Raw genomic sequence first — 23455 nt, 5'->3', positions numbered from 1 at the left:
TCACAATACTGAAACACGATTAAGACCAGGTTTCCATATTCAAATAAAAAATCATCACTGGTCACATGTAGTGTACTATAAAAAGGTGCCATTTAAGACGAAGCAATAATATGTGCTAAAACAGGAAGTGGTGAAACTCACAAAGTAGTATTTCCTGCTCTTGGGGGTGTACTCTGGGTCCCAGTCCTCATCTGGGGGGCGCTCTGGGGGGGCGGTGTTCATACTAGGAGGGGGGTTGCCATTGCTGCTTGTGTTACCTTGGTAATTGCCCCTATTCCAGCCCCTTCCTCCTCCTCTGAGTCTGGGAAGCTGAAACCACAACAACAAACTTGGTCAGACTATGGGCAACTTCACTCTACAGCCCCAGATACTGATCTTGGGTCAGTTTTGTTGTGGGAGAGAGTGGGAGAGCGAAAAAGACCGCTATAGGGGGAAAGAGAGGGAGAAAGAGTAGGGGAGAGAAAGAGAGGGGAGAGAGGGAGAGAGGGAGGGAAAGAGAGAGAGAACACTAGAGGTTCTCAGTTGGCTGTGGAGAAAAGAGGAATCAGGCCTATAGTCAATCACATCATTCCAATTGTACAGTCCAGTCTATACAGTTAAGTTAGGGTAGGTGTACAGTAGACTACACCACACAGAGAGCAGAACTTACAAATCCTCCACCATTTCCACGTCCTCGGCCCCTATCCATGTGGCCCTCATAATCCCGGGGGGGACCCCTGTCCATAGGGCCCTCATAGTCCCGGGGGGGACCCCTGTCCATAGGGCCCTCATAGTCCCGGGGGGGACCCCTGTCCATAGGGCCCTCATAGTCGCGGGACCCGAAGCGAGGCTTACTGTAGCCCTGGTCCATATGCTCCATCTCCTCCCCCATCATGTGGTCTTTACCTCTGAAGGGAGAGGGAGAGGAGGAGGAAGAGGAGGAGGACGGAGAGCGATCACGATTCTTCTTCTTTTTTCTGAGTGAGAGGTAAAAGAGCAAATCTCAATTAGTCTCCATTTTGACTGCCTCTAAAGTTGGGAGTGCAAAACAGGAAATCATGAAGGGTGGTGAAAATGTGTCACATATAGCTTGTATCACTACATTTTAATCAAAGATACAATTTAAGGATGAAACATTGTCTTCAGGCAGATGGCTTCATTCTAACACTACCGGCTCATCGGGCTGTCTGGCGTAAGACAATGGGAAGAGACTATAGGAAGGTGATTTTACATTAAGATATACTAAGCCTACTTTGATTTCTTGTGGCGTTTGGAAGATTTCTCTGAGGACCTCTCTTGGCTGGGTCCTTGGGAGCCCTTGCCCCCATCCCGTTGCTGCTGCCCAGGCTCCTTCCCAGAAAACCTTTTACGGCGCTCTATATCCAGACGCAGGTCCATTGGGTCAGTTTTTGCTGTTCTACCCCGATCCTGTGTAGATATAGAAGTGTTGTCTGTGTTAGTGATCGCTTTCGCTTCGGACAACACAACTTGTAATTTACCATCCTACCACTTAACTTCATCAATGGACAAAATATAATGAAGTAATGATGTCTTTTCACATACAGAACTTGTTAAACAGTTTTAGTATTGGACCCATCTGCTGGTGATGACACCAAATCCAGCCCTCCTGAGATGTAAGCCCAACTTTTCTTTCAAATAACTTGAATGTTTTATATCAAAGTATTTTGTATGTACTCAAGTAAACAAATCAAATATAATGTGTGTTAATGTAGACTAAGTTAATCTAAGGCTTCTATTAAACGGAATAACTTTGGCCAAGTAACAGACACACCTTTACAGACAGACATCTACACACCTCATAGTAAAACACACCTCATAGTAAAACACACCTCATAGTAAAACACACCTCATAGTAAAACACACCTCATAGTAAAACACACCTCATAGTAAAACAGCAGCTCTTAAGATAGATTTTCAAAAACCAAAATCATTTGCACTGAACTTGAAAACATTTTGCTTGTTTGTTTTGAGAAAAATACTTACAACGGCATTGCTTAGGGTCCCTTGAGAGGCTTGGACACAGCATCTTAAGTCACTTCCTGTTAGCCTTTGCTTGGGTGGGTACGTATGTACGTACATAACAGCTCAATAACCATATGATCTCTTAGGCTCGGGGGCTCGCTTGGCATTACAATACACAATTGGGCTCTTTTGATTTAGACTTATGCATCTCCTTTAAGAAAACAAGCACAAGCTGAACACTGCTGCTTTGTTTGGACCGTCTCAATTCCCTGTTTTACTTCAAATGCCAAGAGAGGCCGTTCACCTTGTAGCTGCAATCCTCCAACTCCTCAAGCAGGTGAGAGTGTCTGGTAAAAGCACTGGGGGAGACATCGATTCTCCTGGAGGAGGACACAAAACAAAGGACCGTTGGATACAGCTACACGTGTGTACTGATCACACAATGGTCTCAAAGAATGTTCAATATTTCTCATTTAATTATTTGGGATTAACTTTGACTGACCACACACACACACACCCCCCCCCCCCCCCCTTTATAATCCATAGCCACATGGTGTGTTTGATTTGTGTTGCATAAATCTCATAATGTCAGTCAAAAGGCAGACCTACAAGTAACTGCCAAAATAAAGGAAACACCAACGAAGTGTCTTAATAGGGCGTTGGCCACTACAAGCCAGAACAGCTTCAATGCACCTTGGCATAGATTCTACAAGTGTCTGGAACTCTACTGGAGGGATGAGACACCATTCTTACGAGAAATTTCATCATTTTGTGTTTTGTTGATAGAAAACGATGTCTCAGGCGCCGCTCCAGAATGTCCCCTAGGTGTTTACTTGGGTTAATCTGGTGACTGAGACGACCATGTCATATTGTTCAAATCGTTTTCATGCTCATCAAAACATTCAGGTGACCACTCGTGCCCTGCGGATGGGTGCATTGTCACCCTATGAAGGCATAGCCATTTTTATACATGACCCTAAGCATGATGGGATGTTAATTGCTTAATTAACTCAGGAACCAGAGCTGTGTGGAAGCACCTGCTTTCAATATACTTTGTATCCCTCATTTACTCAAGGGTTTCCTTTATTTTGGCAGTTATCTGTATTTTCTACAATGTTGGTTGAGAATGACATACCTGTGGATTTCTGGACTCTTCCTTTGTTTAATCAATTCCATCTCAGCTGCTTTTCTTTGGTACATGGCAAATCGCTCACTTAAAGTCATGCCTGAAGAGGGGAAGTGTTGTGCTGGAGGACAGATACAATGTTTATATTTGGACACCACTAACGCAGACAATATTTACATACAGTGCCTTCAGAAAGTATTCATACTCCTTGACTTATTCCACATTTTGTTGTGTTACAGCCTGAATTCTAAATTGATTAAATTGATCTAGACACAATACCCCATAATGACAAAGTGAAAACATGTTGACATTTTTGCAAATTGATTGAAAATCAAATACATGCATCTACAACTTGATTGAAGTCCACCTGTGGCCATTTTAATTGTTTGGACGTGATTTAGAAAGAAACATCTGTCTATATGAATATATCTATCTAGTCCCACAGTTGACAGTGCATGTCGTAGCCGAAACTATACCATGAAGTCCAAGGAACTGTCCATAGACTATAAAACAATGTCTAGAGTGAATGTTTCCAAGAGCACAGTGGTCTCCATCATCGGGGAAACTGAAACAATAACAGAACTACCCAGACTCTGCCTTGAGCTGGCCGTCCGACCTAATTGAGCAACTGGGAAAGAAGGACCTTGGTCAGGGAGGTGAGATGGGAGAAGCTGCCAGAAGGACAACAGTCTTTCCAGCACTTCAACAATCTGGGATTTATGGGAGAGTAGCCAGACGGAAGTCGCTCCTGAGAAAAAAGGCGCATGGCAGCACACCTGGCAGTTTGCAAAAAGGCACGTGAAAGACTCAAGAGCATAAGGCAAAAGATTCTGTGGTCTGATGAGACAAACATTTTACTCTTTGGCCTGAATGCAAAGCACTATGCCTGGAGAAAACCAGGCACAGCTCATCACCCGTCTAACAACATTCCTAACATGAAGCATGGTGGTGGCAGCATCATGCTATGGAGATGCGTTTCAGGGACTGGGAGACTGCTAAGGACAGAGGGAACAATGAATGGAGCAAAATACAGACAAATCCTTGATGAGAACCTGCTTCAGAGTGCAAACAACAGATTGGGGAGCGAAGACGTACGGTCCATCAACACATGGACCTCAAGCATACAGCCAAAGCAATGCTGGAAAGTCCAAGTGGCCCGGCCAAAGCCCAGACTTGAATCCCATTGGAAATCTGTGGAAATACTTGATGATTGTTGTTCACTGCCTCGCCCCAGCTACCTTAACAGAGCATGAGAAAATCTGCAAGGAAGAAAACCCCCAAATATAGATGAACAACGCTGACAGACATACTCAAAGCTGTAGTCGCCGCCAAAAGGTGCTTCTACAAAGTATTGACTCAAGGGTGTGAATACTTATGTAAATTAGACATTTCTGTATTTAATTTTCAATAAATTTGCTAACATTTCCAAAAACATGTCTTCACTTTGTCATTATAGTGTATAGATGAGTGAGATTTAAAAAATATATATTTAATCCATTTTGAATTCAGGCTGTAACGTGGAATAAATCAAAGGGGTTTGAATACCAATCTGAAGGCACAGACAACTTTTCTTAGTCCGTGGACGTCTCCAACTCAGACAATTGTTTCAATTCAAAGGACTTAAAGAATGTCGCACACTAAGGCACTGTGTGCCGAAACATTGGTTAGGTATATCCATTAAACTGTTGGGAGCACAGCGTTTACCCTCCGTTAGTCAGCACCTCTACAAACATTGAGGTGGGTCAGCTCATCCTTTTTAACTTGAAATGTTCTCACAATGCCAGAATTACATCAAATCCTACAAAAGGACTAGTGAGTCAACAGTCCATGGAACTACTGAACATTCCAAATCCTAGCCCCATGGCTGTCCATGTTGTGTCTGTGCCTTCAGATACTGACATGGTAACCAATAAATATCATTTGTGAGTCCCAAATGGAACACTATGCCCTATTATAGTGCACTATAAAAGGGAATAAGGTGCCATTTGGGACCCAGACCCTGTTTAATAATCAACCCATAGATCTGCTATCACTGACTTCATTCAGCCAGTGGTTACTGGTTAGGTGTTGTTGTGGGTCAGAGTAGGGCTGTGGCGGTCATGACATTTTGTCAGCCGGTGACTGTCAAACAAATTACTGCCCGTCTCATGGTAATTGACCGTTAATAGAGGCCAACACTCTGTTTTCTCCCACAATTGCATAGCCAACAGAAATGTTGCACAACATGAGCTCATGCTGTTATGAAGTGTTTGATTACATTTACATTGATATCAGAATGAATAGAGGGACAATAGAGAGCTCAGTACCAGGCAGTTAGCAGGTTTGGTAGGTTACTAACGACCAGCAGCAGCATCAGAGCTTGGAGAAGCCTAATTACCGTGACTAAACGGTCACGTGCAATCTGACTGCCGTCATGACTCGTGACCGGTAATACGGTCACCGTAAGCAGCCCTTACCTTTGATGTAATGCACAATGGTGACAATATGCTGCGCAAACAGCTCGGAGGGGCTGCGTTGGAGTTGAGCAGCCTGTATGTGTTGGAAAATGGAGCGGAACTGTCCGGGATCTTTCTTACTGGGATGCACCAGATCCCTGGACATACCACGCTCCTTAGTCAGACTTCCAGAGGAGCTGAGAAGAGGAAGACAAGCTGAAACAAAACTGTTGTGTTCAAGACTGTGACAGAGTTCCATAAAAATGTTAACCCCTCAATCATATCCAAAACTAGATGCAGAGTTAAGAACGAGGCCAGTTTCAAAAACTATTAACCATCCAAACAGTCTGTTGATGGACACCATTGGTGATGCTGCTTACCTGGGCATTTCATCAAATGTGTTGATACTGTGCTCCAAGCCCTCCCTCTTCCCAGAGGGCCGGGGTAGGTGTGACTCCAACCTATTGATGGGGAACAGGGCCAAGGGCCTGTCCTCCCCGCTGCCTGAACCCCTAGGGGGCACTGCTGCGCTGACAGGAGATGGACTCCTCCTGCTGCTCTTCTCCTTCTCTTTCTTCTTCTCCTTCCTCTTGGACTTCTCTTCTTTCTTGGAGGCCTGCTTGCGGCTGCGGTAGAGCTCCTCCTCCATGTGCTCCAGCTCTTCATCCACGTCTTCGGCCATATCTCTCCGTCTCTCCTCGTCCTTCCCCGGGGGGTAGTAATGGGGCTCGTCTTCCCACTTCCCAAACACATCCCGTGTCGTCAGGGTGGCTCCTTTGGGCTTGACCACCTCCTCCTCCTCTCTTTCAGCAGCCTGAGACTTGAGGAAGGCCTCTTGGGCTCTTTCCAGGAAGGGCAGGGACTTATCGGTCTTGGAGCTGAAGGAGGCTGCTGTTATGTTGAAGAGGCCTCCTCCAATCTTGCTGTTCCCCTTCTCTCTGCCGTCTCCATCCTGGCCATTCTCCCACTCTGCCGCCGCCTGCTGCTGCTTTTTGTTCTTGTTTTCTGCCAAGAACCTGGGCAATCAGACAGAGAAGCATACGGACCTTTACATTGTGTTATACAAATGGACTTTTACAATGTGTTATACAAAAGGAGAATGTTCATTCAAATCTATTATCGTTACAGAATCCAGATTTTCTAACAGGGCGCTGATATTAAAATGAAAGACATTTTATCACGTGGTAGAATGTTAGATGATCTAATGAAACAGAAGAAACAAGACCACACAACCATAGAAGACTGACAATACCAGAGAATGACAATGAACACTTAGAATAGAATGACCAGGACTCATATTGTAATAATGATACTTACTTAACCATCACCTCTTAAATTAGAGGGATATCATGCTGCTGAAAAGGGTGCTGGAGGGCCAGTAGGAGGCACTCTTTCCTCTGGTCCCCCCCAAAAAATATTCCAATGCCCCAGGGCAGTGATTGGGGACATTGCCCAGTGTAGGGTGCAAGTAAACGGGTGTCCTGACTCTCTGTGGTCACTAAAGATCCCATGGCATTTATTGTAGGGGTTTTATCCCCGGTGTCCTGGCTAAATTCCCAATCTGACCCTCATACCATCATGGCCACCTAACCATCCCCAGCTTCCAATTGACTCATTCATCCCCCTTCTCTCCCCTGTATCTATTCCCCAGGTCATTGCTGTAAATGAGAATGTGTTCTCTGTCAACTAACCTGGTAAAATAAGGGTATAATAAAAAAATGTGTTATATGCATTTAAATTGAGAAGTGTGGCAATGGCATCCATTCTTTTAAATCTATTGTAGCTGTGCAGACTGAACAAGCTTATAATAAATAATTACAATCACATACTGGGAAGAAAAATGTAAAAAACACAATGAAAGAAAACAGAATGTAAAAGGGGAACATACTTTTTGAAAGCAGAGGAAATAGCAGTCTTATCGTCTGCTCTGGTGGGATCCTCCTTGCCAAAGAAACCAAACCCACTGGTGGAAGCAGTCGGCCCGGCCTTGGTGGAGTCTGGTGGGCTCTTGGTAGAGGGAACACTGCCAGTGCTGCCCATGGTTCTCCACAATGACCCTTTGGAGTCTGACTTCCCCTGTTTGGCACCAACAGCCGGACTGCTGCGTTTGGGGCTGGTGTTATAGTCACTCAGACCCTGCCATTTCCCAGCAGAGGCCTTATCATGGCTGCTGCCTTCTCCCCCTGCCTGCTCCCCAGCCCCTCCCCTCTCCTCCTTGGCCTCTGCTGGCGTAGTCTTGTCCTTCACATCTTTAGAGCCAGGCTTCCCTGAGCCGGGGCTGCTGCGGCGATTCCGCGGGGAAGAGGAGCGGGAAGAGGAGCTGTGGCGCCGCCGGGACCGTCGGGACCCCCTGGAGGACGAACGGTCGGAGTATCGAGACCGGGAGTGGCTGCGGCTGCCGGAACGTTTCCGGGGCGTGCGGGACCGAGATCTCCCTCTCCTGGGGCTGTGAGGACCGTGATGGTCCTGGTCTTGGGGTGGCCCGTCCCGGTAGCCCCCCCCCTGCCAGTTGTTGGCTCGGTAGCCGTAGCTGTTACCGCCTCTCTGGTAACCATGGCGAGGGTAGAAGCCCCGGGTTCTACCGCGGAAGTAAAAGGGTCTGCGGAAGCCACGGTTGTAGCCCCTCTGGTAACCCCGGTTGTTCTGGTAGTCTCTGGTGGGATAGTTCCTGCCATGGGACGGAGAGTGAGATCTGGAGCGGGAACGCGACCTAGAACTAGGAGAGAAGTCTGTTAAAGATGCTGTGTAGCCAAGTCAATGTTGGTACACTTTTCAGAAGGTCGCCTAAACATTATGAAAACAGTAAACATATGTACATCTTGAGACCATCCTGTCTGGTTAAGTTGGACTGAGTAGGAGTATACAGTCAGAGAGTAAAATAAATGTTTTTGTTTCGCCAGCCTGCACCTCGCCAACTCAGGTGTGCCTTTTTCATTCTCCAGACAATATCACTCAGAGAGAACCCCCAATATCACTCAGAGAGAACAGACCGTCAGGCTAAATAACCTACACTGTTGGTTTGTTAACTGGCTGTGGTCCCAGCGGATGAAACCAACGGTGTAGGTTAACCGCTCTTGGGTAGGGGGCAGTATTTTCACGGCCGGATGAAAAACGTACCCAAATTAAACGGCCTACTACTCGGGCCCAGGAACTAGAATATGCATATTATTAGTAGATTTGGATAGAAAACACTCTGAAGTTTCTAAAACTGTTTGAATGATGTCTGTCAGTATAACAGAACTTATATGGCAGGCAAAAACCTGAGAAAAATCCTACCAGGAAGTGGGAAATCTGATGCTGGTAGTCTATTCAAGTCTTTGCCTATCTAACACACAGCGACTTAGGGTTCACTTTGCACTTCCTAAGGCTTCCACTAGATGTCAACAGTCTTTAGAACCTTGTTTCAGGCTTTTGCAGTGAACAGAGAGCGAACAAGAAGGCCGGGGATTTGGTGACTCAGGGAAGGACATGAGTTCAATGGCGCGCATTCACGTGAGGAGGTAGCTGTGTTCCAAAACATTTTTCAAGACATTGGAATCGTCCGGTTGGAATATTATTGAAGTGTTATGTTAAAAAGGCCCTAAAGATTGATACTATACAACGTTTGACATGTTTCAACGAACGTAAATAGAACTTGTTTGACTTTTCGTCGTGAAATTTTGGCCGCGCTTCCTACATTTGGAGTAGCTTACTGAACGCGCAAACAACAAGGAGATATTTGGACATAAATTATGGACTTTATCGAACAAAACAACATTTATTGTGGACCTGGGATTCCTGGAACTGCCTTCTGATGAAGATCAAAGGTAAGTGAATATTTCTAATGCTATTTATGATTTTAGATGACTCCAAAATGGCGGGTATCTGTATTGCTTGATGTCTTTTTCTGAGCGCTGTACTCAGATTATTGCAATGTGTGCTTTCCTCGTGAAGCTTTTTTGAAATCTGTCACAGCCGTTGCATAAAGGAGATGTTCATCTATAATTCTTTGAATAACAGTTTAATATTTTATCAACATTTATGATGAGTATTTTTGTAAATTGTTGTGCTGAATCACTGGCAGTATTGGAGGCAAAATAGTTTCTGAACATCACACGGCAATGTAAAATGCTGTTTTTGGATATAAATATGAACTTGATCGAACAAAAAATGCATGTATTGTGTAACATGATGTCCTAGGAGTGTCATCTGATGAAGATCGTCAAAGGTTAGTGCATCATTTTAGCTGATTTTCTGGTTTTTGTGACGCCTGTCCTTGCTAGGAAAATGGCTATGGTTTTTCTTGTGTTGGAACTGTCCTAACATAATCTAACTTTATGCTTTCGCTGTAAAGCCTTTTTGAAATCGGACAATGTGGTTACATTAAGGAGACGTATCTTTAAAATGGTGTAAAATAGTCGTATGTTTGAGAACTTTGAATTATGACATTTTGTGGTTTTGAATTTGGCGCTCTGATTTTTCACTGGCTGTTGAATAGTGTGAACCGTGGGTTCCCCAAGAGAGGTTAACCGGCTGTGGTCCGAGTGGATGGGACTGAGGGACTGCGTTAAGAGTATTCTGTCCACTTGGAGGAGCTACTAAACCACACACTAGCGCCTATTAAAAACACAACCAGGGACCAACGCAGCCAGGATCCTCCTCCAACCCTTTTCCTCAGAAGACACTCAAAATTCAAACAACTTCACTTCAAGGTGCCCTTTGAGTAACATGATGAGAGAAGGACAGAGAAGGAGAAATCTCCAATCAGGCATCATATGGAATACATGTTCATACTGCTTATGCTGTGTCATTCTCAACCAACGAACGAAGACGTAGCCAATGTATTTGGTTAAATGCTGGAGATTTTAGACATGAAGAGTATTGCCTCCACCACATATAAAGGATTCTAACATCTGTCCTTAAATCCATGAAAAATAAAAACACTGACAGTGAAAGTAGCGTCCCCACAGAACATCGGCACACTACTCCAAATCCAGGAAAACGCAAAGTAGCAGACACATTTTAGAGCAAGCGAACAGGATATTGGTTTCTACCCATGTACTGCAGTGGGAAAAACTGCCAAATCCATCATATAAAATCCCCCAAAACTTACCTCTTGAGCTTTTTCATTGAAAGAGTCTTGAGGTGGTATTCTGAGCAGTGAGCTACATAGTGTACTCACACAGTTGTTAGTGAGGGACTCCCTTTATCTGGCGAGTGTGTGTGTGTGTGTGTGTGTGTGTGTGTGGAGGGACTGGAGCAGTGGAAAGAGGCAGTACACGTCGAGACAAAATGGGAAAGCATTTTTACTCTAATCCCTGTAGGAGGAGGGAGTGGGAAGAGGGTGTATGACCTGGCTAGACAACACTTCCTCTCCTTCTGACACGTCTCTCTCTTTGTGAAAGCACTTCCAGCCATTACTTTCCTTTTGGACAAGTCATTGATTATCTATGGCACTTGTCTAATGTATTGCTGACCATGTCACCGAAAGAGAGGTCCCGAGCACCCTGTTATCAAGCCTCTGTATGTGAAAAACACCAAATCTCCTGTCTGAGGGGGATCAAACTTTAACAATAGCCTACTTAATATCTACATATAAAAAAACAATGCTCACTCATAACTTTGTTGAAATGTAACCAACACTGGGCCCATAATTCCTCATGGAAGTCATTACAGACACACAAAGTGCTGAATGCTGTTTGACAACCCTTCTCCAGGGGATGACATCCAGGGGATGACTAAGTATTCCTCTGGAACAAAAAGGATGATTCAGTAATGAATAAAACTGATGGGTCACTGACTGCATGTTATGTAGGTGCATTAGTGAACTCTGTCTCAGTTCAAACAGAAGACAGAGGGGAAATAGATTGTATAATATAAAATGTGTCTTCTGGTTAAGAGGCGGTCATTTTAATCCCATCATAAATATGAAGTTACATTTTTATCCTAGCAAAGAAAAAGGATAAATGAACATTTTACCCAACAGGGTACCAATAGTATATCTTAAAAAGGTGCAACACAGGATTTCATTTATTTTTGCATTGAAATTTCAAATATAAATACACTGCTCCAAAAAATAAAGGGAACACTAAAATAACACATCCTAGATCTGAATGAAATAATCTTATTAAATACTTTTTTCTTTACATAGTTGAATGTGCTGACAACAAAATCACACAAAAATAATCAATGGAAATCCAATTTATCAACCCATGGAGGTCTGGATTTGGAGTCACACTCAAAATTAAAGTGGAAAACCACACTACAGGCTGATCCAACTTTGATGTAATATGTCCTTAAAACAAGTCAAAATGAGGCTCGGTAGTGTGTGTGGCCTCCACGTGCCTGTATGACCTCCCTACAACGCCTGGGCATGCTCCTGATGAGGTGGCGGATGGTCTCCTGAGGGATCTCCTCCCAGACCTGGACTAAAGCATCCGCCAACTCCTGGACAGTCTGTGGTGCAACGTGTCGTTGGTGGATGGAGCGAGACATGATGTCCCAGATGTGCTCAATTGGATTCAGGTCTGGGGAACGGGCGGGCCAGTCCATAGCATCAATGCCTTCCTCTTGCAGGAACTGCTGACACACTCCAGCCACATGAGGTCTAGCATTGTCTTGCATTAGGAGGAACCCAGGGCCAACCGCACCAGCATATGGTCTCACAAGGGGTCTGAGGATCTCATCTCGGTACCTAATGGCAGTCAGGCTACCTCTGGCGAGCACAAAGAAATGCCACCGCACACCATGACTGACCCACCGCCAAACCGGTCATGCTGGAGGATGTTGCAGGCAGCACAACGTTCTCCACGGCGTCTCCAGACTCTGTCACATGTGCTCAGTGTGAACCTGCTTCATCTGTGAAGAGCACAGGGCGCCAGTAGCGAATTTGCCAATCTTGATGTTCTCTGGCAAATGCCAAACATCCTGCACGGTGTTGGGCTGTAAGCACAACCCCCCCCCCCCCACCTGTGGATGTCGGGCCCTCATACCACCCTCATGGAGTCTGTTTCTGACCATTTGAGCAAACACATGCACATTTGTGGCCTGCTGGAGGTCATTTTGCAGGGCTCTGGCAGTGCTCCTCCTGCTCCTCCTTGCACAAAGGTGGAAGTAGCGGTCCTGCTGCTGGGTTGTTGCCCTCCTACGGCCTCCTCCACGTCTCCTGATGTACTGGCCTGTCTCCTGATAGCGCCTCCATGCTCTGGACACTACGCTGACAGACACAGCAAACCTTCTTGCCACAGCTCGCATTGATGTGCCATCCTGGATGAGCTGCACTACCTGAGCCACTTGTGTGGGTTGTAGACTCCGTCTCATGCTACCACTAGAGTGAAAGCACCGCCAGCATTCAAAAGTGACCAAAACATCAGCCAGGAAGCATAGGAACTGAGAAGTGGTCTGTGGTCCCCACCTGCCGAACCACTCCTTTATTGGGGGTGTCTTGCTAATTGCCTATAATTTCCACCTGTTGTCTATTCCATTTGCACAACAGCATGTGAAATTTATTGTCAATCAGTGTTGCTTCCTAAGTGGACAGTTTGATTTCACAGAAGTGTGATTGACTTGGAGTTACATTGTGTTGTTTAAGTGTTCCCTTTATTTTTTTGAGCAGTGTATATAAAGCGCTAACAGTGGAATTCTAGCGTTTCACACTATTACTTAGGGCTGGGAGACATTGATTTGAATGTATGATTTTGAGCGAAATGCCAAACTTATATCACATGAATCCTGGTTGTTATTTTTCATTTTTATGAGCATTTATGTCCGTTGTTCTCATGTTATCTTTTTGGTCTCGTGACCTTTGCTCCTTCTGTGCTGTGTGGACCTTCCCATTTACACCAGAAACATGAATAGAATGACGAAGCATCCACTGAACCAGGACTAGCTCCTACCGCCAGGCCGCCGATACAAAGGCCAGAAATCCTTCATTCCCACCAGGATAAGTCAATTGCATAAATACCTGCTCAACACCCCCCCCCCCCCCCCCCCCCCCCCCCACAAATGTACATTCTGAATTACAGACTGTATCCATGTGTGTTGTCTGCTGTAGTTATTGCTTGTGATTTATGTATTTATGCACCTATTGGTGATGTAGTGCTTATGTTTGTTGAGATGCAAGACAAACTTCCCGAAAGACGGACACACAAAGAATGATATTAGAAGCTCATGTCTTCGCAGGCGACAAGCTTAGGTCCAAAATAAGCCCACAGAAATGCATTGGGTTTATTTTTGTGAGGGTGAAACCTCACGTCGCCTCTTACTCTCTGCTCACGCTCACACACCCTCTCCCCCGGCACAACAACAAAGATGAGAGATCACATCTTCCTCTCTGACAAGCGGTTTTAAATCGCTATTTGCATTTGAGGTTTGGTCCAACAGAATGGTTCCTATGAACAGCACAACACATGGAGACATTATATTACTGCAATGGAGAAGTTATCCTTTCCAACGACACCCTTTCATGTCTCAACTCCTCAAATTGCGTGCAGAGCACTACTACCACAAGAATATTGATGATTCTGGAAAATTAATGCTCAGTTTGTCACATATGGCATTGCAGTACCACTAGCAGCATTTTGGCCAAAGACTGTTATACTAGCTGTCTAAATGTGCAATAAACATGGGAAAAAAAATGCATCTGTAAAAGGAATTGGCAACTCGTTTTCATTCTGAGAAATAAGGTAGGCCACTTGTTTTCAAAATGTTAAAAGTCCATGGGCTAGCATGCTGTTCAAACAGTTGGAGATGGACAGAAGGGTGTGTTCATAACAATTCAACTGTTTTACCTGGTTAGCTAGCAAATAGATCCAAGTTGGCTAAACTTGAAATATGAAGATTAGCTGGCTACTCACTAGCACGTGGACATGTGCTTGAGAGATTGTTTAATGAGACCACTGTTCATTTTCTATAATGCCTGCTACAAGAAGTTAGCCATTATTAGTGAATGTGCATTATGCATGGTTCTGGTTAAATTTGTAACAAAACGACTGGCAGCTTCATTAAATAGTACCCGCAAAACACCAGTCTCAACGTCAACAGTGAAGAGGCGACTCCAGGATGCTGGCCTTCTAGGCAGAGTTCCTCTGTCCAGTGTCTGTTCTTTCCCCCATCTTAATCTTTTCTTTATACGCCAGTCTGAGATATGGCTTTTTCTTTGCAACTCTGCCTAGAAGGCCAGCATCTTCACTGTTGATGTTGAGACTGGTGTTTTGCGGGTACTATTTAATGAAGCTGCCAATTGAGGACGTGTGAGGCATCTGTTTCTCAAACCAGACACTAATGTCCTCTTGCTCAGTTGTGCACTGGGGCCTCCCACTCTTCCTATTCTGGTTTGAGCCAGTTTGCGCTGTTCTGTGAAGGGAGTAGTACACAGTGTTGTACGAGATCTTCAGTTTCTTGGCAATTTCTCGCACGGAATAGCCTTCATTTCTCAGAACAAGAATAGACTGACGAGTTTCAGAAGAAATGTCTTTGTTTCTGGCCATTTTGAGCCTGTAATCAAACCCATAAATGCTGATACTCAACTAGTCTAAAGAAGGCCAGTTTTATTGCTTCTTTAAATCATATCAACAGCTGTGGTAACATAATTGCCAAAGGGTTTTCTAATGATTAATTAGCCTTTTAAAATGATAAACTTGGATTAGCTAACACAAGGTCCCATTGGAACAGAGGAGTGATGGTTGCTGATAATGGGCCTCTGTTCGCCTATGCAGATATTACATTAAAAAAAACAGCAGTTTCCAGCTACAACAGTCATTTACAACATTAACAATGTCTACACTGTATTTCTGATCAATGTAATGTTATTTTAAATGGACAAAAGTGCTTTTCTTTTTTTTATGTTTAAAAAAAACAAAAAAACATTTATAAGTGACTCCAAACTTTTGAACGGTTGTGTGTGTATATATATCGTGAATCGTCCAGAAGTTTGACAAAATTAGAGATATGATTTTTTGGCCATATTGCCCAGCCCTAGTAGTACTTAACCGCCAGTGTTGTGATTGGCTGTGATATTGGCCTATTGATTTCTCAAATTGGGAAAGCTGACTTTGTAGCTGTGTTATCTAGCGGAAATCGCTCCGTGAGAAAACAAGCACTGAATAGTGTAGGAAATACACTTCCCTGTGGCTCAGTTGGTAGAGCATGGTGTTTGCAATGCCAGCATGGTGTGTGCAACGCCAGGGTTGTGGGTTCGATTCCCGCGGGGGGCCAGTACAAAAAAAAAATTCAAAAAAATTTACAACAAATTAAAAAAAATTACAATAAAAAAACACATTGCATGAAATGAAATGTATGCATTCACTACAGTAAGTTGCTCTGGATAAGAGCGTCTGATAAATGACTAAAATGTAAATGTAAATACATTTTAATAACAAAATTGCTGTGAAATATGTTTTTACAGCGGTTTAAAGCTGGTGGACCAAAACCAAAGTTGCTTTTGGTCCACCAGCTACAAATAGTTGTAAAAACAATATTTTTTGTTATTTACTGAAAATATATTTCACAGCGATTTATATGGTTATTTTTTTTTCCTCACAAAGTCAATTCGAGTGAATAATGTAGAATTTCAGCAACCAGGAAATGTGCGACTTCCACTAGATAACACACCCAAAGTCAGAACAGCTTTCCCCATTTGACAACAGATGTCGCTCCAGCATGAAAAATCCAATATCACAGCCAATCACAACACTGGCGAGTAATTAATAAATGTGAAACAATCATTCCACTATTAGCACTAGATATATTATGGACATTCTGAAATTACAATGAAAAATGTGTAGCACATTCTCATGGTAGGCATATATGCCAAGTATATGTCCTAGTAATGATTGGAAAACAGGGCTTGATGACAAGTCTCCATACAGTAGAGGAAGGAAGTGATTATAAACTTCACCTGTAGCGGTGCTTCCTGGATCTGGAGCGGCTTCTGGAATGAGACCGTGTGCAAGACCTGGACCTGGACTTTGATCTGGAGCGGGTCCTTGCGGGGCAATCTGGCGCTTTGGACATCTCCACTGTCAGGCCTGTCTAGAGGTTTACCTGTCCAACAACAAGAGGGATGAGTGATGTAGGTATGCACTGGTAATACACTTGGGTGTTTTATACAGTAACAGTTCCCAACCTGCTTGTTGACCAAACTAAGTACAAACAGAGACCATATAAGCAAAGATGGGTTAGTTATAAAAAATAAAAATAAACAAATATAGCCCAGAGCCTGTCATTTCCAATGGGAGCAAATGATTCATAGCGGACAAAACAAGCAAGGAGGTGGGCAGAGCCAAGCACGAGCTAGTGAGATCCTATTGGCGTGTTCAAGCATTAATTTGCAGATGTCCGTTAGGGAACGCCTACTCTGAAGTGCACGTGTGCAATAACTCAATTTGCCCTTGCACTCCTAAACACACTTTTTGAAACTTTGGCAAAGGGTAATGTCTACAAAACACAGTCCACTGTTACAGATCTTAGTGACAGTGGTGGTGGGGAGGGAGGGGGTGCAATGTGAATAGTCTGGGTAGCCATTTAAGGTCCTGACATGCTGACCACACCGCTCACGTCACGTGCGCGTTGCAAAATAAATGTACACATACATGTTATTCAATCATTGCGCGTGCCAATGAGCATCTGCGTTGCCAAGCGCTAAAATAGAAGTCAGTTCTATTTGTGACACTGAACACGGTGCAAGTCCTGCCTCTCCCATCTCCTCATTGTGTATAGAAGCAGATAACCAATGAGGAGATGGCACGTGGGCATACCCACATGGGTGATTGAAAGATGAACTGAGGTCGGTCGTCGTCGTGGTAATACTATGTAAGTTAGATGCCAATCACCATATAAATTCCAAAGAAAAAGCCTGTAGCGAGGAGAGATGACTAGAAACCAGTTGGTTGAGCGTTTTATGTAGATTAATTTTCGGAGTAGAGGACCTTGTGCATTTCAGGTAAAATAACAACTCATGTTTATATCCCAGGACAAATTAGCTAGCTAGCTAAATTGCTATAAATGTTTAATGCTTTTCGACCTGTCCCCAAATTAATATAATTGGTTCAGAGTTTGTTTTGATATTTCAACCTGCGTGTCGTGATCGCATTTGGTGTGGGGGGCCAATATCAAATTGTGCGCGTCCGGTTTGGGTATGATGTGAGGTAGAACAAGGAAGTGGACATCCTTGAAATAAAGACAAATCTAAATATAGAACTAGATGTACCTGTCCAACAACAGGAAGGATGGGGTGATTTAAGTATAAACGTTTGTGTTTTATATAGTGCTCAAACTTCATGCATGTTGACAAAACTAGACGAGCCTAGAACGAGGAAGATAAGCCTAGAACGAGGAAGACGAGACTAGAACGAGGAAGACGAGCCTAGAACGAGGAAGTTACTCGCTTCAAATTAGCATAAACACAAATCTGGTGAGAAAAAAGGTGTTTATTTGCTAAATAAATGCAAAACACATAACAAAATTTCACACACTGTCCAATAAAAAAACCTCACTACAAAATGTCCAACACAATGAAGAAAATCATCTCTCCACAGTCACAATCGTGGCCCCCATAGATTTCTTGGAGCCTATCAGCAACCAGAGGCCAGAAGGTCCTGCTGCTCTGGTGGCTTGTCCTCTGGAGACTTCATCATCATTCTGACTGAGTATGTCCCAAATGGCACCCTATTCTCAACCCGAGTCCTATGGGCCCTGGTCTAAAGTAGTGCACTATATAGATAAATGGGTTCCATTTATTTCCAGGCTATTTCTAGAACTGTTGAGACCTCAGGTCTGGAACAATGACATGACAACTTGTCCCCTGTCAACAAGACCCACTGCCCTCGCCTGCTTGACCCCTGGCGGTCACCAGTATCCCCAAAAGCCCCCCCCCCCCCCCCCCCCCCGACCTTCACAGTGCTTGTGGGGAAAAAGTCAAAACCTGGCTAAAAATAGAAGCTACACAATGTCAGAATCTATAACAAGACAGTTGAGAGAATGGCTTTGAATGCTTTTTAGCAATGGCTTGTCTTTATTTTCCAATAACACTAGTATTACTAGCACTGGTTTCCACTATGCCCAAATGGGTCCAAGAGAGAGAGAGTCAGGGCTCAGGGATCAAGTGCTCTGCGTTTACTATTTTATTGCTAAGAAAACAAGATTCTTTCAAATATTTTAGAGGGGTTAACTGTAAGGTAGCCTACATGTAGTGTCTTCAGAAAGTATTCACACCCCTTTACTTTCCACATTTAGTTGTGTTACATCCTGATTATTAAATTGAGATTGTGTCACTGATATACACAAAATATCCCATAATGTCAAAGCGGAATTTCATTTGTAGAAAATTATAGAAATGTATAAAAAAAAAATGTAAAGCTGAAATTTCTTGAGTCAATAAGTATTCAACCCCTTTGTTATGGCAAGTCTAAATAAGTTCAAGAGTAAAAATGTGCTTAACAAATTGCATTATAAGTTTTATAGACAATAACAGCGGTTAACATAATTTTTTAATAACTACCCCATCTCTGTACCCCAAACATACAGATAATCAATCGAGTAGCATATTTCAAGCACAGACTCAACCACAAAGACCAGGGAGGTTTTCCAGTGCCTCGCAAAGAAGAGCACCTACTGGTAGATGTGTATTAAAAAAATATAATAATAATTAAAAGCTGTATGCTGAATATCCCTTTGAGCATGGTAAAGTTATTAGGGTTTGGAAGGTGTATCAATACACCCAGTTAGTACAAAGATACAAGAGTCCTTCCTAACTCAGTTGCCGGAGAGGAAGGAAACTGCTCAGGGATTTTAAAACAGTTTAATGGTTCTGATGAGAAAACTGAAAACAACATTGCAATTACTCCACAATACTAACCTAAATGACCGAGTGAAAAGAAAGACGTCTGTACAGAATAAAAAATATTCCAAAACATGCATCCTGTTTGCAACAAGGCACTTAAAGCCACAATATTTAACTTTTTGGGTGACCCAACCAAATTCACATAGAAATTTTTGTTGTACACCCATCACTCATTGAAAGCAAGTCTAAGAAGTGGTAGATCTGTTCTATAAGCACAATTTCTATGCTTCCCGTGCTTAAGTTTTGTTATTGCGTCTTTCACTTTCTGTTTTGTACACCAGCTTCAAACCGCAAAAAAAAAGAAATTGGTTATGAAAAAAAAAAAAATCACAGTTCAGATGTTACAATGATACTCTACACAATGATTGATAGTTTTGTCACAAACTTTACGGTTAGAAATGTAGCATCTAGAAAATGGCGGAGTGATTTCTGCATATTGCACCTTTAAGTAATACTGAAAACAATGTGGCAAAGACATACAAAGAGATATGTTTGGGTCAAATCCAACACAAGCATGTTGGTGGCCAGTGGTGGAAAAAGTACTACATTTTCATACTTGAGTAAAAGTAAAGATACCTTAATGACTCAAGTAAAAGTCACCCAGTAAAATAGTACTTAAGTAAAAGTCTAAAAGTACTTGGTTTTAAAATGTACTTAAATATCAAAAGTAAAAGTATGAATGATAAATTCCAGAAGGCACGGATAGCCAGGGTCACACCCCAACACATCCTTTCTAAGCAAAGCATTTGTGTTTAGTGAGTCCGCCAGATCATAGGCAGTAGGGATGACCAGGAATGTTCTCTTGATAAGTGTGCAAATTGGACCATTTTCTGTCCTGCTAAGCATTCAAAATGTAACAAGTACTTTTGGGTGTCAGGGAAAATGTATGGAGTAAAAAGTACATACTTTTCTTAGGAATGTAGTGAAGTAAAAGTTGTCAAAAATATCAATAGTCAAGTACAGATACCCAAAAAAACTACTTAACTTCTCTAGGGTAGGGGGCAGTATTTTGACGTCCGGATGAAAGGCGTGCCCAAATTAAACTGCCTGCTACTCAGGCTCAGAAGGTAGGATATGCATATTATTAATAGATTTGGATAGAAAACACTCTGAAGTTTCTAAAACTGTTTGAATGATGTCTGTGAGTATAACAGAACTCATATGGCAGGCAAAACCCTGAGAGAAAACCAACCAGGAAGTTGAAAATCTGAGGCTTGTAGTTTTTTCAATTGATTCCCTATTCAAACTACAGTGACTTAGGGTTCATTTTGCACTTCCTAAGGCTTCCACTAGATGTCAACAGTCTTTAGAATGTTGTTTCATGCTTCCACTGTGAATTTGAAGCGAACAAGAGGGCCTGGAGTCAGATGAGTGAGGAAATGACATGAGCTCAGAGGCGCGCGTTCACGTGAGTGTGAGCTGTGTTCCTTTTCTGAAGACATTGGAATTGTCCGGTTGGAATATTACTGAAGATTTATGTTAAAAACATCCTAAAGATTGATGCTATACATCGTTTGACATATTTCTCCGAACGTAAATATAACTTTTTTCGACGTTTTTTTTACATTTCGGCGCGCTTCCTGCATTTGTAGTGGACTGAACGCGCAAACAAAAAGGAGGTATATGGACATAAATGATGGACTTTATCTAACAAAACAAACATTTCTTGTGGACCTGGGATTCCTGGGAGTGCATTCTGATGAAGATCATCAAAGGTAAGTGAATATTTATAATATTATTTCTGAGTTTTATTGACTACACAAAATGGCGGGTTTGGTTTCGTGTCTGAACGCAGATTTTTGAAATCTGACACAGCGGTTGCATTAAGGAGAAGTGTATCTATAATTCTTTGAATTACAGTTTAATATTTTATCAACGTTTATGATGAGTATTTCTGTAAATTGATGTGCTCATTCGCCGGAAGTTTTGGGAGGCAAAACATTTCTGAACATTACACGCCAATGTAAAATGTTTTTTTTGGATATAAATATGAACTTTATCGAGCAAAACATACATGTATTGTGTAACATGAAGTCCTATGAGTGCCATCTGATGAAGATCATCAAAGGTTAGTGATTCATTTTAGCTGTATTTCTGGTTTTTGTGATGCCTCTCCTTGCTTGGAAAATGGCTGTGTGGTTTTTCTTGTCAAGGTGATGTCCTAACATAATCTATATTATGTCCTAACATAAAAAAAATATCAAAAATATCAAAAAATCTAATGCTATGCTTTCGCCGTAAAGCCTTTTTGAAATCGGACAATGTGGTTGGATTAACGAGAAGATTATCTTTAAAATGGTGTAAAATACTTGTATGTGTGAGAAATTTGAATTATGAGATTTGTTGTTTTGAATTTGGCGTCCTGCTATTTCACTGGCTGTTCAATAGTGTGTCCCACATACCCAAGAGAGGTTAAGTAGTACTTGAAAGTATTTTTACTTAAGTACTTTACACCACTGTTGGTGGCTGCAACATATCACTTCATATTTTAGAGCATGTTGGTGGCTGCATCATGTTATAAGTATGCTTGTCATCAGTAAGGACTATGGAGTTTTTTAGGATAAAAAAAATAAATAATAATCTATGGAATACAGCTTTGAGCATAGGAAAAATCCTTGATGAAAAGCAGACTGAACCAGGTTTCCAACAGACACTGGGAGACGAATTCACCTTTAGCAGGACTATAACCTAAAACACAAGTCCAACTCTACACTGGAGCTGCTTACCAAGATGACATTGAATGTTCCGGAGTGTCCTAGTTACAGTTTTGATTTAAAAAAAATCGGTTTGGGAATCTATGGCAAGACTTGAAAATGGCTGTCTAGCAATGATCAACAAATCAATTTGACAGAGCTTGAATATTATTTTTAAGAATAATGCAAATATTGTACAATCCAGGTGTGAAAAGCTCTTAGAGACTTACCCAAAAAGACTCGACGCCAAGGGTATTGTGTGTAGATTATTTAATACATTTTGAATACAGCCTGAATTCAAAATGTATTAAATAATCTACAAAAAAATGTGGACTAAATCAAGGGGCATTAATCAATCTTTGTACTTGCTCATAGCACAGAGAAGCACCTTTATGGAATAGGAATGTAGCCTAATGTAGGTAGTCTCATGATCTGTTCAGTTATAAAAGTGATATTTCCTGTCCAAGGATCCACAAATATGTTGCGCTTGGTGCGTTTATTATTATAAACCAATTTACTAAACAGGATTCACTTGATCTTCTAGACGTTGTAAATGTTGCACTAGGCCCAATGCCTGCTTATTGCGCTAACCAAAACAGTTCTGGCCCAACACTGGGCTCTATAATGAGAGTAGACGCAAAGAACAGAGGTAGACCTAAAATAAGCAATATTTTGGTATTCTATCAGTGGCCGGAGACAGTCAGTGGAGCAGGGGGAGGGTAACTAGGTAACGTTAGTTAGCTGGTTAGCTTCCTTGACTGACCGTTAAACGTCAATAGCAAAAAGACTGGTTTGTAAAGCAAAAAGCATTTTCACTTAGTTTCGTGTCAAACAAGTATGAACTAGCTAGTTTGTTTATAATCTAGCGAAACAATGTTTGCAACAAAAAAACCTAGCAACAGTTAGCAAGCTGGCTGGCTTGCTATGCTAGCCAAACCAACGAAGAAACCACCGAATGCTGAGTTACTAAGGACAAGGACGCACAATATTTTACCTCAACTACACGAAGGCATATATTTTATTTGATGTAAAATACATTTCTGCGATATCGTAATGTAAAAACGACATCAACCACTGCCGTACACTAACGTTTGCTACCAAATATTAGCCACATTTTGGTCGCCTACTACGCAGCAGTGGCTATCGAGGTCAAATTTCCTTCCTGGATTTGTCCAATCTTGAGGATTGCGCCCACCTCAATTTATTTAAACGGGCATATTACTATTTAAAAGCATGATACTAATCATACAGTAGCTATTGTAGGCTACTACTGTGAAATATACCAACTGAAAAGCTGTTATGGCATGTTCTTACCTGGTAGGAAGCAGTTTCTTGGGCGCGAAATAGCCTTACAGTCTGCACTGTTCACTTTACCAGTAATTGAATGAACATGCGCCCAACCCCCTTTTGCTTCCTACTC

General features: G+C 42.4%; 1 protein-coding gene across 2 annotated transcripts in view; it reads right to left on the bottom strand.

Moving 5' to 3' along the window:
* The window catches only part of LOC106589017 (uncharacterized), a 25349-nt gene extending 1894 nt beyond the window's left edge, over positions 1-23455 (bottom strand). Inside the window, exons 1-10 of one of the 2 annotated variants that reach the window (XM_082970239.1) lie at positions 23350-23455; positions 16400-16545; positions 7412-8239; positions 5904-6539; positions 5545-5720; positions 3098-3209; positions 2267-2342; positions 1232-1407; positions 650-956; positions 142-309 (exon numbers count right to left, since the gene is read on the bottom strand). In XM_082970239.1, coding sequence (XP_082826365.1) covers positions 142-309; positions 650-956; positions 1232-1407; positions 2267-2342; positions 3098-3209; positions 5545-5720; positions 5904-6539; positions 7412-8239; positions 16400-16515 — 2595 coding nt within the window. In that variant the 5' untranslated portion in view covers positions 16516-16545; positions 23350-23455. The remainder of the gene's footprint in view (positions 1-141; positions 310-649; positions 957-1231; positions 1408-2266; positions 2343-3097; positions 3210-5544; positions 5721-5903; positions 6540-7411; positions 8240-16399; positions 16546-23349) is intronic. The other variant, XM_014178653.3, reaches the window with a different exon arrangement.

This window comes from Salmo salar, chromosome 27, assembly GCF_965601325.2.
Source record: "Salmo salar chromosome 27, fSalSal1, whole genome shotgun sequence".
NCBI lineage: Eukaryota > Metazoa > Chordata > Actinopteri > Salmoniformes > Salmonidae > Salmo > Salmo salar.
This window is presented reverse-complemented; position numbering and strand designations above follow the sequence as displayed.